At 42.4% G+C, this 18198-nt stretch overlaps 1 protein-coding gene across 3 annotated transcripts in view; it reads left to right on the top strand.

Moving 5' to 3' along the window:
* HMGXB3 (HMG-box containing 3) overlaps positions 1-18198 on the top strand; it is a 58360-nt gene that overhangs the window by 18075 nt on the left and 22087 nt on the right. The window contains exons 7-14 of one of the 3 annotated variants that reach the window (XM_029216590.1): positions 1699-1845; positions 1942-2117; positions 4631-4806; positions 4944-5041; positions 7255-7353; positions 8905-9054; positions 13517-13818; positions 14327-14454. In XM_029216590.1, the coding sequence (XP_029072423.1) occupies positions 1699-1845; positions 1942-2117; positions 4631-4806; positions 4944-5041; positions 7255-7353; positions 8905-9054; positions 13517-13818; positions 14327-14454 (1276 nt within the window). Of the gene's footprint in view, positions 1-1698; positions 2118-4630; positions 4807-4943; positions 5042-7254; positions 7354-8904; positions 9055-13516; positions 13819-14326; positions 14455-18198 lie in introns of all 3 variants that reach the window. The other 2 variants (XM_029216589.1, XM_029216588.1) reach the window with 2 other exon arrangements.

Genomic DNA, 18198 nt, shown 5'->3' on the forward strand with positions numbered 1-18198 from the left:
ATCCAGTCTTCCTGCAAAGAATTTTTGTCTATAGCCTACTTAGTGGGCAGTGTTCTGCTCAAAGATCTCATCTCAGGGGTTTAGTTTATCTTGTCTCCTGTTTTTCTGCTGACTCTTCCTTCTTTAGCATTCAGTAAGCTCAGTACAGTTTACTTGGAATTTTTCTTGTCCTCATGGTTTGTAATTGTGTGTTAGAATCTGAGAATGCTTTACTGGAGATTTCTTAAGGTCGTCTATATTGATTCTTAACCAGAGGCACCGTGTTGCCCAGAGGGACTTTTGAAATGTAAGGGGTTTTTGATAGTCAGTGACTGGGAGATAATACTGAAATGTAATGGCATTGGGCACAGATGCTGAATTTCCTGTGAAGTGCAGGGCATCCTGCCCCTCCACCATGAAGAGCTGGGCCACCCAAAAGGCTATCTTGCTGCTGTTGACAAACACAGAGCTCTCTTATTCCATAATGGGAAATGAGGAATCAGATGAAGCTTGCCTTAGGTGACATAAGCAATTAGGTTGAAGCAGAGCCTAGACAGAGTGCAGCTTTTGTGTTTTGTCTCCTCGTTTATAGTGCCTTTCGCTATTCACGTGGAAGGAAAAAACCTTTGAGACCTACCACAGAGATGACCACTGTTAATTTTTTTTTTTTTTTGGCCGTGTTGGGTCTTCGTTGCTGCGTGCAGTCTTTCTCTAGTTGCGGCGAGCGGGGGCTACTCTTCGTTGCAGTGCGCGGGCTTCTTATTGCGGTGGCTTCTCTTGTTGTGGAGTACGGGCTCTAGGCACGCGGGCTTCAGTAGTTGCAGCATGTGGGCTCAGTAGTTGTGGCATGGGGGCCCTAGAGCCTGCGGGCTCTAGCGTGCAAGCTTAGTAGTTGTGGCCCTCGGGCTTAGTTGCTCCATGGCACGTGGGATCTTCCCAGACCAGGGATTGAACCCGTGTCCCCTGTATTGGCAGGCGGATTCCTAACCACTGCACCACCAGGGAAGTCCACTGTTAAATTTTTTTAAGTGTCCGTGTGTACATATATGTATGTAAACCTCAGGTCTGTCTGAGATAACAGCAGCGGGTATTTTTAGTGAGTCGGAACCTTTTCTAGCATGTAATTAATGTGTGTGATCTGATTTGACCCAGTGAGAAGTTTGTGGTGTATGTGTAAATCAGCCTTACGCTGACTTTTAGGACTCAACCTGAAAGAATCTGGGAAAAAGATGAGAGTTTTCCCCAGTGGAGTTGGAAGCATTCAGTCTTTTCGACATTGTGACCACATTGTGATTAAGTGAGTCTCATAAAGGGACCACCAAGATAAACAACTTAACACTTCTAGGCCCAATGTGGCAGTATGTCAGCCTCTTTGTAGACATAAAGGAGAGGGCCTTGAACAATCAAAGGTCGAGGTAAAACAATGTCAGCATTTGTTCGCTGAAACCTGAAGAAACATGTCGTTAAGAAATTTATTAGAATAGGCTTATCCTAACTCGGACATTGAATACAGTGGTGAAAGGGAACTAGAATCAGAAGACTTAGGTTCAGGCCAGTTTTATACTTGGGACCTGAAGTCAGCCTCTTCCTTTCTCAGCCTCAGCTTCTTATATGTTGCCCATACATTATTGTTACAAGGGTCAAATGAGAGAATATTTGTAAATGTGTTGTCAACTGTAAAATGTTATATGCATGAAAGGTTTTCTTTTTTTTTTCTAGGAAAAGCCAGCCAAAGTCAAAGTGGAATTGACTTCTGGAGTCTCCTCCAAAGGCTCTGTGGTTAAAAGAAATCAGCAGCCTCTCACCTCCGAGCAAAATTCTGCTAAGGAAAACTCTTCCAAACTGACTCTGGAGAACTCAGAAGCTGTAAGCCAGCTCCTAAGTATAGCTCCTCAAAGAGACGTGGGTGAGGAGAATGAGTGGGAGGAAGTGATCATCTCAGATGCCCATGTTTTGGTCAAGGAAACTCCTGGGAATCGTGGTACAGCAGTCATTAAGAAGCCAGTGGTCAAGAGTGGTGTGCAGCGTGAGGTCTCTCTGGGGACAACTGAGAATGACAGTCCTGGACTAGACGTGCCACCACCAGCTGAGGGGACCAGCACCTCCAATTCACTCCCTGCTCCTAAAAAGCCTACAGGGTAACCCAATGTGTTTATTTTTTTCCCCCTATTTTTAAAAATATTTATATGTTTATTTATTTATTATTTTTTTGGCTGCATCAGATCTTAGTTGCGGCACATTGGGATCTTTTGTTGCGGCGTGTGGGCTCTTCGTTGCTGTGCGCTGGCTTCTTTCTAGTTGTGGCGCGTGAGCTCCAGAGCGTGCAGGCTCAGTAGTTGCAGCATGCGAGCTCTCTAGTTGTGGTGCGCAGGCTCCAGAGCACGTGGGCTCTGCAGTTGTGGCATGCAGGCTCTGTAGTTGTGGTGCGTGAGCTTAGTTGCCCCGCGGCATGTGGGAATCTTAGTTCCCTGACCAGGGATCGAACCGGCGTCCCCTGCATTGCATTGCAAGACAGATTCTTAACCACTGGACCGCCAGGGAAGTCCCCCAATGTGTTTATATATTACAGCATTGTGTTTAGAACAGCAGCTTGTGTAGTGCCCTGTGTTTATTTTGTCCCATGTCCTTACAGCATTCCTGAGAGAGATAGCAGAGCCAAATTTGTCGTTTGTATTTTAGAGATACAGAAGCTGAGGCCTAGAGACATTTATTTGCCTGTCCTCCTACACTCTGCTGTCTATTCACTGCTGTCCCGTTCCTTATACATCTCTTCTTGTCAGTCTCCCTAAAGCAGTTATTACAGAGTCTTGTTGGTACAGGCTGTGGGCAATGTTACAAACCTAGTATCCAATTCTGGATACTGCATTTGAAAAGAGAAGCCTTATTAGGGCATCTTTATATAATAAAGATTCCTGTCCTGGTGGTCAGAGAACTAAATTCTGGTTGTGACTCTGTCCAGGGCTTCTGTTTGACCGTGGGCATAGTCACTTCATACCCATTTTCCCCTCTGAAAAATCTTGAGTTGGGTGTTACAAAAGAGAATCGTATCCTCAATGGCTGACCACACAGCCTGAAAAAGGTTGTGTGTAAAGCTTGCAGCCCAGTGCCTTGCAGATAGGAGAGGTCCGTAAGTGTGGGCTGTTTTTCCTCCCTTCCTTGAAGGCTTTCTCACCTTAGAGGCTTGACTGAATTCTCCACGTATGTAGCTCCTTTACAGAGGCAGCTGTGGTCTTAAAATGGAAGGCTCTTTTTTGTTTATATCATTGGTTCTCAAAGGGGAGCAGTGCCCCAGGGGACATTGTGGCAATGTTTGGAGACATGTTTGGTTGATACCACTGGGGAGGGAGTGCTACTGTCATCAAGTGGGTAGAGGCCAAGGATGCTGCTAAACATCCTACAATGCACAGGACAGCCTCTTGCAACAGAGAATTATTTGGCCCAAAATGTTAGTAGTGCCAAGGTTTAGAAGTTCTGGTTTATATTATTACGAGTAAAAAACTTTTATTGTTGAATAGAAAATATATTCACATAGTTCAGACTGAAAAAGTGTAAGGAATATATACTGAAACAAATCTCCTTTCTGTCCCATCCTTGGGTGCTCCATTCCCATTTCCCAGAGACAATATTCCCAACTTTCTGTGTTTTTGGAGATAATTTTAAGTATATGCAAACAAATAGGAGGTATTTGTGTTTATAATTAATATCGTTAAATTTTAGAAGTCAAGATGTCGAAGTATGTATGTCACGCTACCATTTGTGTAAAGAAAGGTAGGGAAAAAATACATGTGTGTACACACACACATATGTATATATACACGTACATAGTTGACTCTTGAATAGACATGGACTTGAACTGCGTGGGTCCACTTACACGTGGATTTTTTTCAGTATGTATGTACTACAGTACTACATGGTGTGCAGTTGGTTGAATCTGCCAGATGTGGAACCCTGGATATGGAGGGCTGTGAAGTTATCAGTGGACTTTTGACTCCGTGGGGGTCAGTGCCCCTAATACATGCTGTTCAAGGTCAGCTGTGTGTGTGCGTGTGTGTGTTATATATATTTTTCCCCCCCACCTTTCTTTACACAAATGGTAGCATAACATACATACTTTGACATCTTGTCTTTTAAAATTTAACAGTATACTTTGAGATGGTTCCGTGTCCTTAGAGAACTTTGGGGCAGGTGAAGCACTTTAGCAAATGTGTATTGAGGCCTTCTGTGGGCAGGCTTTATGCTCAGCACTGGAGCTACAAAGATGAAGAAAACATGAACCTTGTTCCCCAGGGTCTCTCAGCTGCCCTCATGTGGGAGACTGATACACTTTAAATACTTGGGCTGATTAGAGGGAGATTAGATGTTATAACTACAGTAGCTATTGATATCCCTCACTGTAGGCACTGTTTTGCACTTTTTTATCTTCATAATGACCCCATGAAGTACATGTAATTGCATATTACAAACGAGGTAAACAGAAGAGTAAGATTTCTTGCCCAGGGTTACACAGCTATTTAATGGTTTAATTAATGTCTAAAGCCTGACAGTTTAACCAGGACATTATTCTAATAAAGTGCTATCTGAAGATTGCACTTCGGTTTTCTTCCCCCTGGTCTGGAATTTCTAGGAGAGCTCCCTTCTTGTTTTTTTTCAGAGTTGACCTGCTTATTCCTGTGCCCAGAGCCCCAGAGCTTAAAGGCAGAGCACGGGGCAAGCCCTCGTTACTGGCTGCAGCAAGACCCATGAGAGCAATTCTTCCAGCCCCAGCTAACGTGGGTCGAGGCAGCAGCATGGGACTGCCCAGGGCCAGGCAGGCCTTTCCCCTGAGTGGTAAGGTCTGGGACAGATTCGGGAGGAGGGACTCTCTAAAGGGAAGGGGACAGGAGTGGGGGTTGAGCATGGAGATGAGAGACTTAGGGAGACTCTGAATGCACTTAAGTCACCAGTCTGGCTCCTGGTTGTTTCAGATAAGACACCCTCTGTGAGGACTTGTGGCCTGAAGCCAAGCACGCTGAAGCAGCTGGGCCAGCCCATCCAACAGCCATCTAGCACTGGTGAGGTGAAGGTAAGACCCTTTCCCCAGAGGGGGAGCCATCTGTTGGGGGGGTGGCTGGCAGCTCCGAGAACAGGGCTTCCATTGAGTGTCTCAAAGCCATAGGCAAAAAGCCTATTCTTAACACTGGTAGAACTGTGGGAGGAGGGTTAGCATGAATGAGTTATCTGTTTTTTAATTAGTTTCTTTTTCTGGTTATAAAAATGAATGCATGTTTTAAAATTTTTATTTAGAAATAATTAAAACAAGAAAAGTTGCAAGAGTAAAAGTAGTACAAAGAGCACCCATGTACTCTTTACCTAGTTACCTATTGTTAACATATTAGCCCATTTTGCATTATGATTTGTGCTCATTTGTCTTCCCCATTGTGTGTGTGTGTGTGTATGTATGTATGTATGTTTAAAATACACATAATTGAAAGGTAACATGGCCTTTTACTCTTTAATGCTTCAGTGTGTATTTCCTAAGACTAGAGATATTCTGTTACTGAAACATTGATACTTTATCATTTGTATTCCAGTTTCGTCGGTTTTATCCAGTTGTGTCCTTTATAGCATTTTCTACGTTAGAACAGGATCCGATCTAGGATTATATGCTGCATTTAGTTGTCATGTCTTTTTAGAAAAAATGAATGCATGGTTGTTATAGAAAATAAAGAAAATTCAGGTAAGGCAGAAAGAAAATAAGTCTCTTCTGATCCTGCCACCCAGAAATAACTGTTACTGATGGTCTGGTGTGCGCTCATTCAGCCAAGTTCTTTCCTGCATTAGTCTGTGTTTATCTTTTAAATGTAATTTTTTAAACCTAAAAGCATGGCTCTTTCTCCATGTACTGGTTTGTAACCAGTACAGTTCATTCCATTTAATGGTAGAGCTATTAAAGATTTCTCAGGTGTCAAAATTGCATGTGTTCAAGTATATTTATTATTAGATTTTTTTTTTTTTTAGTTCTTTTGCCATTTGTGACTTGAATATGATCAAAGATCCCTAAATCAGCACTTTGAGAGCATGACCGTCAGTAACAAACACATTTCTACATCACAGCCCTGTAAATATATACATATATATATACATTAAAAGTTTAATGAAGCTATGCCCTTATTTTATGCAGTCATTTTTCCATTTCTTTTTCCAAAATGCTGGTTTCAGCCCATTAAGTTAATTTCACAATCCCTCAGTTTGAAATTGAAAACCCTGACATGGACCAAATTGGAATAGGAATATCAAGTCTGCCATCTCCCTTGCCGTGTGCTCTCTGTCAGGTAACTGCTTTTGTTTGATAGTTCTAAATTTGCCCCAACAAGGCTATCAGCCAGCTTCTATTTTGAAGGTTGATCTGTTTTCACCCAAATGTGGTGTCACCACTGGGTGCATGTGTGATCTTGGGGAATAGAAGGACGGTAATCGAGTCTGCTTCAGCTGCTTCCTAGATTTCCAGCCCTTAGATTCCCTTCATGTGTGTAAATTCCCAGTCTTCTGTGTAGTTTCCTTTTAATTGGCAAATTGGATATTTGTTAAAAAGCCATAAACCCCTTTACTAGTCTTAAACCAGTTAAGTTACATGAAATCTTATGTTCTGAAAATTAACTTAAATTCATTATTACAGAATAATTATTTTTAATTTAGAATGCTTTCTTCTTTTCTTTTTTACATTCCATATAGAACATTTGAAAATTTTTATAGATAGTGGTAAAATGGAAAACAACCATGATCTTTCCCTCAACCTGTGACATTTTAGTGAATAATCTTTCAGACTTCTTGCGTTTTTTTTTTTTTTTTTTTTTGACTGTGCCATGCAGGTTGCAGGATCTTAGTTCCCTGGCCAGGGATTGAACCCAGACCCCCAGCAGTGGAATCGTGGCATCCTAACCACTGGACCACCAGGGAATTCCCCAGACTTCTTTATGTCAGCATAATTCAACCACATAGTTGTGTACAGAGCTATTACATGCTTTTCTCACTTGATAGTAGTTGTAAATCAGACTCATAGTGTTTCTGGTATGCAGTGTTAGAAGCTGTGCAAAAGAGTGTGGGAACCCCTGGAGTTGAAAGTGACACTCAACCTTTGGTGGGCTGGTGACTGCTGACTAGCATTCCAGAGGGCTCATTTGGAACATAGCTCTACAAATGCCTGGGCAACTGTTTCCTCAAGCTGTTTCAGGACACAGGACCTCAGGAGTTTGACTGAGGTTCAGAAGCACTAAAATAATTTGTTTTGATCTACAGCTACCAAATGGCCCAGCCAACAGGACATCTCAGGTGAAAGTTGTAGAGGTCAAGCCTGATATGTTTCCTCCATATAAGTATAGCTGCACCGTCACACTGGTAAGTGCAGACAGGTGATGGGTTGACATAGAGGTGGTTTGATTGTGTGGTTGAGGGCGAGTAGGAGTCTGAGGTGGGTGGGGAGTGGTCCTTGGGAGTGAGAGTAGGGTGAGGCCTAGATCATAGATTCTGAAGATCCTGTCAGTGGTACAGATGATAGCTACTGGGTGAATCATCTAGGTTTGCTCTTTTTCCCAGATGAGATCCATGAAGTGTAGGCCAGCTGAGACCAGGATATTTCTTTTGAGAGTAGCTGGAGATGAGAATCCAGTCTAGCTTCAACATTCAGCAGTCTTTGGACCTTTTAGCCTCAAAAGTGTGGTCTACATATAAGTTTGAGAAATGTATTTTTTTTCCTCCCTAAAACAGAGTCACATTCAGTACTAGTATCTGAAAGGGTTTGAGAAGTGCTTTAGTGAAGCAACTTTTGTTTAGCCTGGTGTTTCTCACCAAGGTTTTCTCTCCCCGACTTTTATTTTTAACATAACACGTTAACATCCCAATAAATGAATGTGTGACTCTGGGGTCGTCCTTTTGCAGGGTAAGCAGCCTAGAGCAGTGGAATAAACACTGGGTGTCGAAAGACCTAGTCCAAAAGTGGTTCTGGCTCTGCTGCTAGCATGGCATCTAACCTTGAGCAAGGCTCTTTCCTTCTCTGGTCCTCAGTTTTCACTGTCTGTAAAATACTCTGTTGGTTTAGAAAGCATGTTAGGGCTTCTCTTGCTCAGCGTTCTCTAATTTTGTTGATCCTTAAGGTACCAATCAGCCAGGTATCATTTGGCAGTTTCCCTGGATGAGTAAGATACACAGATCTTGAGAAAGCAGCTAGATTTTTAAAAATTCAGAAACTTTATTGAGCACCTGCTCTGTGCCATGCCCTGTGCTAGGATTCAGTAGCAACAAGGCAGCGCATAGTATGGTGGGTCAGTGCCTCATCTGGCCTGATCCTTGGGGAGAGTGTCTGTCTTATCCTAGAGAGCTGCTCAGGCTTCTTCTTCTAAAGACCTAATTACTACCTTCTCCATGCCATCCATCCCTTCACTACCTCTTCCGTTTGGCTATGAGAGGCCACTAGGGATACCATCTGGTAGGAACTGCCCAGGACCTTCTCTTCGGCTAATTAGACTGTAGCTTGTTGTAGGAGTCTAGGTGGCAGAGGTTTGAGCTTAAATAGTCCAGAAGTCACAATTTATCTTTATTGGAGCTTGAAATCTTCGGTTCACCACAGTCTCTGGCACTCTGTTAGAACAGGCCTGTTTCACTCTGCTGATTGCCTGGACCCTGAAGGCAGTTGAATTTCTGACCTTTGAGATTCAACTCACTTGTTTCACAGATAGGGAAGGACTTGCCACAATTATTTAGGCTGTATTAAGACTGAAAGGGGATAGCTGCAGAAAAAGTGTCTTGTTGCTTCAAGGCTCTTGGAGAGTTCGTCTAAATCTGGTTTTGTGATTGCCCTCTCTGTTTTACCCACAGCAGGTCATCCTGATTCTCGGCTCTGCCCAGGTGTAAGTTGACTTGTAGAATTGAACTGCAGTCTTACTTTTTTAGGATTTGGGCCTGGCTACATCAAGAGGTCGGGGAAAGTGCAAGAATCCCTCTTGTAGCTATGTCTACACCAATCGGCATAAACCGCGGATTTGTCCCAGCTGTGGTTTTAACCTTGCTAAAGACCGGACTGAGAAAACCACCAAGGTTCTCGTGAGTTCCTTCCCCAAACACACCCCGCAGCCTTGGATTGGGCTCTGTTAGCAGACCAGCTTTAGGAGAAATAAAAGGATTTCTTAGTACACAGTAGTAGTTAGCACCCGAACTGGAACCAAGTTACAGGTTCTGAACCTGGGCAAGTGCCTTCTTTCTGGGCTTCCTTGTCCTCTTTGCCAAGCTGTGGGGACTGACCAGATACCTTGATCTCTGTGAACCTTCTAGCTCAGTGGACCAAAAGTTCATTCACGGGGGTGCCGGGGGGAAGCCAACACAGGCCTTAAAGAGGATTCTGAAGAAGAGAGAGGTGGAAGGGTTACATCCTTTTAGCTCTGAGGCTGGTGAAGGGCCTGTAAATAGAATTTTGGTAAATACAGAGTGCCAACCCCAGGACATTGTAGATGAGATTACTGCTTCTCAGGTTTCTTGCAGAGCATTTGGCCAACCACAAAGCTTTACTTCTAGCAGTGTTGGCAGGCCTCCTCCCTGAAGTTGGACCAAACTGTTTGGATAGTAAAACACATTCTACTTGGCTTCTTAGGGCTTGTTTTTTTTGTTGTTGTTTGTTGGTTTATTAGAACCAGGGAAAATAGGCAGTTTCAGAGGGCCTCTGAATTTCCACATGTGAATTTTTTTAAGTGAACAGAAAGATGTAGTACCTAAGGCAGGGAATGGAATGACTAGGATGAGGGTAAGAAGAGAGATCTCATTCATCCGCTTTGCAGGGAAAGAGGATGGCATGTGGAACAACAGGTCGGAATCCAAGATGGAGCCTGGTTACTCCAGATCTCAGCTGGGTTGTGCAGGATGTGGGTGGAAGGGGAAGGCATGCCATATACTCAAGGACTAGTATGAGCAGAAGTGAAGAGGTAGGGAGTCTGGTGTTCGTTCCATTGGGTTAGAGGAGAGAGTGTGTGGGGAGGATTATGGAAAACAAGTCTTGAAAGGCATATTGGGGCCGTATCATGGACGATCTTTAATGCTGAGACCTGGCAGTTTGTTTTTTAGGCAGTGGGGTCACACTGAATGCCCTTGAGTCAGGGAGAGACCCAGAAGGTTATGTCAGGAGGTCAGGGGGTTTGGGAGTGGACAGGACTGAGGGGGGCGGGGACTGCCTCAAGCTAAGTTTTCTATGCATACGGAGGGGAGTGGCTTTCTGGCAGATGAATCTCACCCCCTTGATCTTCAGGTCTGTGCTTGAGGTCGTGTCCTGAGGTTATCATCTTTGTGAGAAAGGGAAGTAGAACTAAAGTAAAGGAAAAAAACACTGAGACTAGGAATTGAGAGACCTGCCTGGGAGTGACCCTAAGCTGCTCGCTTTCCCTCTCCTGAATTTTTGTTTCCCCATCAGTAAAACAAGGCAGGCAAGGTGGATTAGATCTGGGCATTTTATTCTCAGGGCCGTGAGCCCTAGAGAAGACTCAGAATTGAGCTTAAAGGAGTCTGTAAACCCTTGAAATTGCATGTAAAATGGTTCCATACCTTCCATCATATTCTCTTGTCCCACACGGTGCCCTCTGCTGGCAGTGAGCTTTCCTTTTGGCTTCTCCATGTGTTTAATGTGCTCCACTTCACGTTAAAAGCATCGACCACACCCTGTCTTTTTTTTTCCTTCAAGAAAGTGAATGTTATTTAATAAATAGGGACGATTGTAGTGCAATATAAAGAAAACTGATTTAGATCTACAACTTATACCCCAAATGAACTCCATGTCAATTATTTGGTTATAGAAATGCAAAAAGAAAAAAAAAAGTAAAGCATTAGTTACAAAAATAAAGTTATGCTACCATTCCCAGAATTTAAATAAAGTATGAAGAAACAGTATAATATTGTATTACTCAGACATCTTTTGTTTGTTTGAACTATTTCCTTAAGTCAGTTTCCCAGAGTAAAACTGTTGGTGCACACACACACAACACACATTTTCATGGTTCTTGATAGGTGTTGAGAATCAAATTCAGAGCACATGTTTTTTTTTGTTTTTTTTTTTTTTGCAGTACGCGGGCCTCTCACTGCTGTGGCCTCTCCCGTTGTGGAGCACAGGCTCCGGACACGCAGGCTCAGCGGCCATGGCTCACGGGCCCGGCCGCTCCGCAGCGTGTGGGATCCTCCCGGACCGGGGTACGAACCCACATCCCGTGCATCGGCAGGCGGACTCTCAACCACCGTGCCACCAGGGAAGCCCCAGAGCACGTTTTTGACAAATATGAGAGTACATATTTCTAGACAGAATTAAACAAAATATCTGAACTAAAGCCCATCTAGAACATCATACATTCAGTAATTACAACAGATAAAATTAGAAATAACCTGTGTCCACCATTGAAATAAAATAAATTATAACATATCTTTATAACTAAATATTAAGATGTTGCATAAAAAGATAAATATAAAGATTAGTCTGCAAAATGGAAATGGTTTATGATCTAATAAGTGAAAAAATTTAGATGGTATGGGTACTCTAATTAGAACTCTGTAGAAATGTGGATATACTTGTAGGATACCGCTCCGCGGTATGTGGGATCTTCCCGGACCGGGGCATGAACCTGTGTCCCCTGCATCTGCAGGCGGACTCTCAACCACTGCGCCACCAGGGAAGCCCCGATACCACTACCTTTTATTTTCCCCACTGGCCGCGTGGTTTGTGGGATCTTCGTTCCCAAACCAGGGATTGAACCTGGGCCCTCAGCTGTGAGAGCGAGGAGCCCTAACCACTGGACCACCCAGGGAATTCCCAGCTCCCATACTTCTAATGCTGGAGCTTACATATATAATGTGTCAGTCCATGATTATGGAATGGAATTGAGTTCTGTGTAGGTAGATGGCTCTGAACATTCCTTTTTCCTGTTTCGTTGTAGCTGTTGATGTGACTTACAGTGTGAAAATGGATGTTGGTCTCTAGATCTGGAATGATGAGGTCACTTAACTTTCTAGGTTAGACAGGAGTTATCTAGGCACCTTTTGCCAATTGGTTTCAAATCCCACTCTTATTATATTCTTCTATCTTGGGCTAACTGGTAGCCGCTTACCACCATGACCCTCATCTTCAGACATTCCCTCACCTTCTAATTCTCTAAATTTTGGAGAAGCAAAATATAATTATTGTTTTCCACAAAATAAAACACTGGTCAGAAACCCAAGGTCCTTTGTGTACCTTCTCTTTGGAGTCCTCTGGTGACCATACATTTCCTGTGCAGTTTGTTGCCAGTGGCTGTAATTAAGACCACCACAACATCTCTGGGCTGGAATGATCTTCATTCCTTTCCATCTTTCATCTGTGGCTCAGAGCCAAAGGATAGTACGCTTTCCAACCGATCTTCCAGCCCATGATTCAACATAGTCCTGACTGGGAACACACAGCCTCCTGGGGCAACTCATTCTAGTGTCACTCAGCTCTTCTACAGCCATTCATTCATTCTTTCTTTCAGCAAGCATGTATTGAATGCCTATTATTGGTCAGGCTTTTGGGGCTACAAAGATGAATAAGACATGGCCACTTCCCTCTAGGAGCTTACAGTCTAGTTGGGGGGGGGGGGGGGAAGATAGGCAACCAAACTTACAGATAGTGAGACGAGTTGTCGTAGTTATACTGAGTAATACGTTGTTACTAAGCAGTTTACTTCTATAAAAATAATGCGTCTTAGCAAATATGAATTAGCATCTTTTGTGTGCCCTCATGGTGGTATTGGGAATCAGTAAATAAGCAGGGCAGGGGACTGGTTTACCAACTGTGAGAAAAAGAAATCTGCAGTAAAGGAGTGGACTCTGGGAGCAAGAAGGAGGGCTTGATTTCACACTGCATTTGCACAAGGGATCAGGGAGGGACCTCCATTGAAAAGGGACCTGCCTCAGAAGGACCTGTTTCAGTGAGTGTTTCAGAACCTTGTTTCCTGGAAGCCTCTGACTGGTGTATAAAGTTGCCTTGTACCAAGAAGCCACACACTATTAAAGATAAATGCTTTAAGCTGTATAGGTACTTGTTTATAAATCATAATTACCATTCATAGAATTTTTGTTGCAATACTGTCTCATTTACTGTACAGCAACTCTAGGAGATTATTAGTATTTTGATCCTTCATTTCGTAGGTGAGGAAATTGAGGCTTAGAGAGATTAAGTAAATTGCTGTGGGTCACCCATATATATATAGCTGTTCAGTGGCCTAACCAGAATTGAACCCCTGGACTGTTATCCTCCAAACCCAATACCCGGCGAATGGGAGCTGACTCTTGAAACCATTACCAAGAGGTGTGTATAATCCTCTCATTCTGCTGGTAGAGAAACAGCGCTACAGAGAGAGAACACTTGCCGTGAGTCACACAGTGGGTTGTTAGCTGAGTTGGTTAGGAACCTAGGTTTCCCACCTCTCAGTCATGGGCCCATCCCTCTGCCACTCATGGTTTTGGCCTCACGCTGGCTCTTTGTGCCCTGGGCGCTTAGTGATCAATCCACTCTCTTCAGGAGGCGAGCTCACCACTCCCGGATGTGCTGAGCGCCACAGAGCCCCTGAGCGCAGCCCAGAGGGAGATCCAGCGCCAGTCAACGCTGCAGCTGCTGCGCAAAGTCCTGCAGATTCCTGAGAATGAGTCAGAGCTGGCTGAGGTCTTCGCCTTGATTCATGAACTCAATAGCTCTCGACTCGTCCTGTCCAACGTGAGTGAGGAGACAGTCACCATCGAGCAGACTTCTTGGTCGAATTATTATGAGTCTCCATCCACGCAGTGCCTTCTCTGTAGCAGCCCATTGTTCAAAGGGGGACAAAAGTAAGCACCTCTTTCAGATTTACCCTTCCCTAGCTGCCCCATCTTACATGACCTGTACTGCCCCTTTCTTCAAATACCTTTAAGGCTATAACCTTTGAAGATGTTCTTCTCAGCTTTTCTTAAGGTTTCCTTTACTTTTCCAATTGTCAGAAGTAAAATAATAATGATAATAGTGATTATCCATCATTTCTATTGAAATGTTACTATCACCAACTTAGAATTTAGTTTACTTCTGGACTGCCTGGCATAATGCTTGGATTTGGGAATTCATTGGGGTTGGTTAAATTGGGTTATAAGTTCAGAATTATATTAACTTGAGGGGTGATTCTCTAGGCCAGTCCAGGGAAGTGGGAACACCCACCTAGAAAATCCTTGGAACGCAAGGTCCAACACCTTCATTTGCCTACTATATTTAAAGTCTTGAGGATTTTTGCCATTGATCATTGAGCCCAGGAACTGCAGTAAGTTGATTTCCCTTCTGTTTTTTTGTTGATGTTCTTGGTACTAGCTCCCTGGCCGGGCCTCAGGAGTGCTGGCTGCTGACAGCCAGCTGGCTGCAGGTGGTGACTGCCCAGGTGAAGATGTGTCTGAATCCCCATTGTTTGGCCCTGCACAGCTTCATGGACATCTATACAGGTGGGTGCCAGCCTTTTTTCCCTCAGAGGGCATGTTTGAGAATAGCCTCTGTGGGTCAGACCTCTAGTCCTTTGAGACTGGATCTTCTCTCAGATAGGGCTTCTGAGGAAGAGGGTGTTTTTCCTCCTGGATATCTCAGCCCCAGAAGATTCCGTTTATTTCAGAAGTGTTAGGACTCTCTTATCAGTGCTCTTTAAACAAAGTTAATTGTAAAATAACAGATCTTCGTTGTGGGAAAAACAAAATGCTGACCGAGTAAAAAGAAACTAAAAATCACTAGTAATCCTACTGCCGTGAGATGAACATTTAATATTGTGCTCTGTAGTCTTTCAGGTGTGTTATTCATCCCTGCAGAATAAAAGAAGATATAGGATTTATAGATCTATAGTTTTTCTTTGAACAAAAGTGGGGCTGTGCTGGATGTTGTTTTGGAGTGTTCTTTTTAAACACAGTGATGTATCATGACATCTTCCTATGCCAGCAAGTGGAGAAATACATGACCATTTTTAAGGAGTGTGTGATGTTGCATTTTATAGTCCTCTTAATAATTAAGTCTTTTGTACAGCCTTAATTATTTCCTTTGGGCAGATGCCCAAAAGTAGAATTGCTGCATATTCACCCTTTCCTTCCATTCGTTCATCAGCATCATTCATTGAACACTGACCATGTACCAACCACTCTGAAAATTTGAATCTTGGGTTTTCTATGTAGAATGGAGAGCTGAAGATTAAGGAGTATTTATTATTCTCTTTGTCTTCAGAACCTTATGGTGCCTTATTTTGAATTCATGCTTTTATTGTCTTGTTTTGCCAGATTGAGTTTGTACTACTTTATGCTCTTGTCAGCAGTTAATGAGAATGCCATTTCCCTGCAGTCTGTCTCAGCCTGTAATACCTAGGGTTTATATATATTTTTTTAATTTTAACTTTAAATTTACATGCAGTAAAATTTGCTTTGCTGTTGTGCAGTTCTGTGAGTTCTGACAAATGCACTGAGTTGTGTAACTGCCACCACAGTCAGTATACAGAACAGTTCCATCACCTCACAACATTCTTTTTCTGTCCCTTTGTAATCAAAACCACCCCTCACCCCTAACCTCTAGCAACCATTTGATGTTTTCTTCATTCCGTATAGTTCTATCTTTCCAGGGCATCATACAAATCTATAGTACCATTTTGAGTTTGGCTTCTTTCACTAAGTGTAATGCCTTTGAAATTCATCCATATTGTTCTTTGTATCAGTAGATTGTTCCTTTTTATTGTTGAGTAGCTTTCCATTGTGCGGAGCACCACACGTGATTTATCTGTTCACTCCTTGAAGGATGTTTGGGATTCTACCAGTTTTTGGCAGTTATGAATAGAGTTGCTGTAAACATTCATGTATAGGCTTTTTTTTTTGTTATTGGAGGACATTTGCTTTACAATGTTGTGTTAGTTTCTACTATACAGCAAAGTGAATCAGCTATACGTATACATATATCCCCTCCTTTTTGGATTTCCTTCCCATTTAGGTCACCACAGAGCACTGAGTAGAGTTACTTGTGCTATACAGTAGGTTCTCGTTAGTTGTCTCTTTTATACATAGTATCAATAGTGTATATATGGCAATCCCAATCTCCGAATTCATTCCACACCCCGCCCCCCCTTTCCTCCTTGGTATCCATGTTTGTTCTCTACATCTGTTCATGTATAGGCTTTTGTGTAAACAAAAATTTTCACTTCTTTTGGGTAAATACACTAGGAGTCAGATTGCTGTGCCATGTGGTAAGTGTATATTTAATTTTATAAGAACTCGCCAAACCGTTTACCTAAATGTTGCTGCCATTTTGCATTCCCTCTAACAATGAGTGAGAGTTCCAGTTTGCCTCACTTGTCAGCACTTGGTAATGTCTAGTTTTTTGTGTGTTTTAGCCATTCTAATAGGTGTGTGTAGTAGTAACTCATTGTGGTTTCAATTTCTATTTCCTCAATGACTGATGATGTTGAGCATCTTTTCACGGGTTTATTTGCCATCTGTATTTCTTTGGTGAAGTACCTGTTCCATCTTTGGCCCATTGAACTGGGTTGTTTTCTTGCTGTTGAGTTTTAAATGTTCTTTATATAGTCTGGATACATGTCCTTTGTCGGATAAGTGATTTGCAGATACTTTATTATGGTCTGTGGCTTGTATTCTCATTCTCTTAACACAGTCTCCCACAGAGCAAAAGTTCTTAATTAAAGACCAATTCATCAATTTTTTCTTTTAGAGATTGTTTCTGATGTTATTGCTAAGATGTCTTTACCTAGGTGGAGATCATAAGTATTTTTCCTATGTTTTCTGCTAAAAGTTTTATAATTTATCGTTTACATTTAAGTCTGTGATCCATTTTTAATTGATTTTTATATAAAGTATGAGGCCCAGATTGAAGGTTTTTTTTTCCATTTGGACATCCATTACTTCCACCATTTGTTGAAAAGTAGTTCTTTCTCCTCTGAATTGCCTTTGCTCCTTTATTGGAAATCGATTGATCTTGTAATTGTGGGCCTATTTCTGCACCCTGTTCTATTGGTTTATGCTGTCTATCCTTTAGCAAATACCGCACGTTGTCTTGATTACTGCAGCTTTGTAGTAAGTCTTATAGCCAGGTAGTGTGAATCCTCCAATCTTGTTTTTCCTGAATTGTTTTAACTGTTTAGTTTCTTTCATTCCCATATAAATTTTAGAATCAGCTTGTTAGTGTCTACAGAATCCTGCTAGAATTTTTTTTTTTTTTTGCGGTACGCGGGCCTCTCACTGTTGTGGCCTCTCCCGTTGCGGAGCACAGGCTCCGGACGCGCAGGCTTAGCGGCCACGGCTCACGGGCCCAGCTGCTCCGCGGCACGTGGGATCCTCCCAGACCGGGGCACGAACCCGCGTCCCCCGCATCGGCAGGCGGACTCTCAACCACTGTGCCACCAGGGAAGCCCCCGTGCTAGAATTTTAACTGGGATTGTGTTAAATCTGTAGATCGGTTTGGGGAAGTTTGACATGCTTAAAGATACTGAGTCTTCCAATCCACGAACATGGTCTATCTCTCCATTTTATTACATTTTCTTTTGTTTTTCTCATCAGTGTTTTGTTGTTTTCAGCATATAGTTCCGGTACATATTTTGTTAGATTATACTAAATGACATGGTTCAATTTCTAACTGTTCAGTGCTAGTATAGAAATACAATTGGGTTTTGTCTATTGATTTTATTCAGTGACCTTGCAAAACTCACTTACTAACTTTAGGAACTTTTTGTAGATTAGTATTATAATTTTTTACATTTTGTCAATTTGATAGGTAAAAACTGAAATATCATTTTTTAATTTATTTTTTATTGAAGTATAGTTGATTTACAATGTTGTGTTAATTTCTGCTGTACAGCAGAGTGACTCAGTTATACACATATATACATCCTTTTTAAATATTCTTTTCCATTATGGTTTATCCCAGGATATTGAATATAGTTCCCTGTGCTATACAGTAGGACCTTGCTGCTTATCCAGTCTATATGTAATATGTACTAACCCCAACTCCCAGTCCATCCCTCCCCTACCTCTCTTCCCCCTTGGCAACCACAAATTTGTTCTCTGTGTCTGAGTGTGTTTCTGTTTCATAGATAGGTTCACTTGTGCCCTATTTTAGATTCCACATATAAGTGATTTCGTACGGTATTTGTCTTTCTCTTTCGGACTTACTTCACTTGGTATGGTAATCTCTAGTTGTATTCATGTTGCTGC

Source organism: Monodon monoceros, unplaced genomic scaffold (genome assembly GCF_005190385.1).
Source record: "Monodon monoceros isolate NGI ecotype Baffin Bay Population unplaced genomic scaffold, NGI_Narwhal_1 Super_Scaffold_12, whole genome shotgun sequence".
In the NCBI taxonomy this organism is placed as follows: Eukaryota; Metazoa; Chordata; class Mammalia; order Artiodactyla; family Monodontidae; genus Monodon; species Monodon monoceros.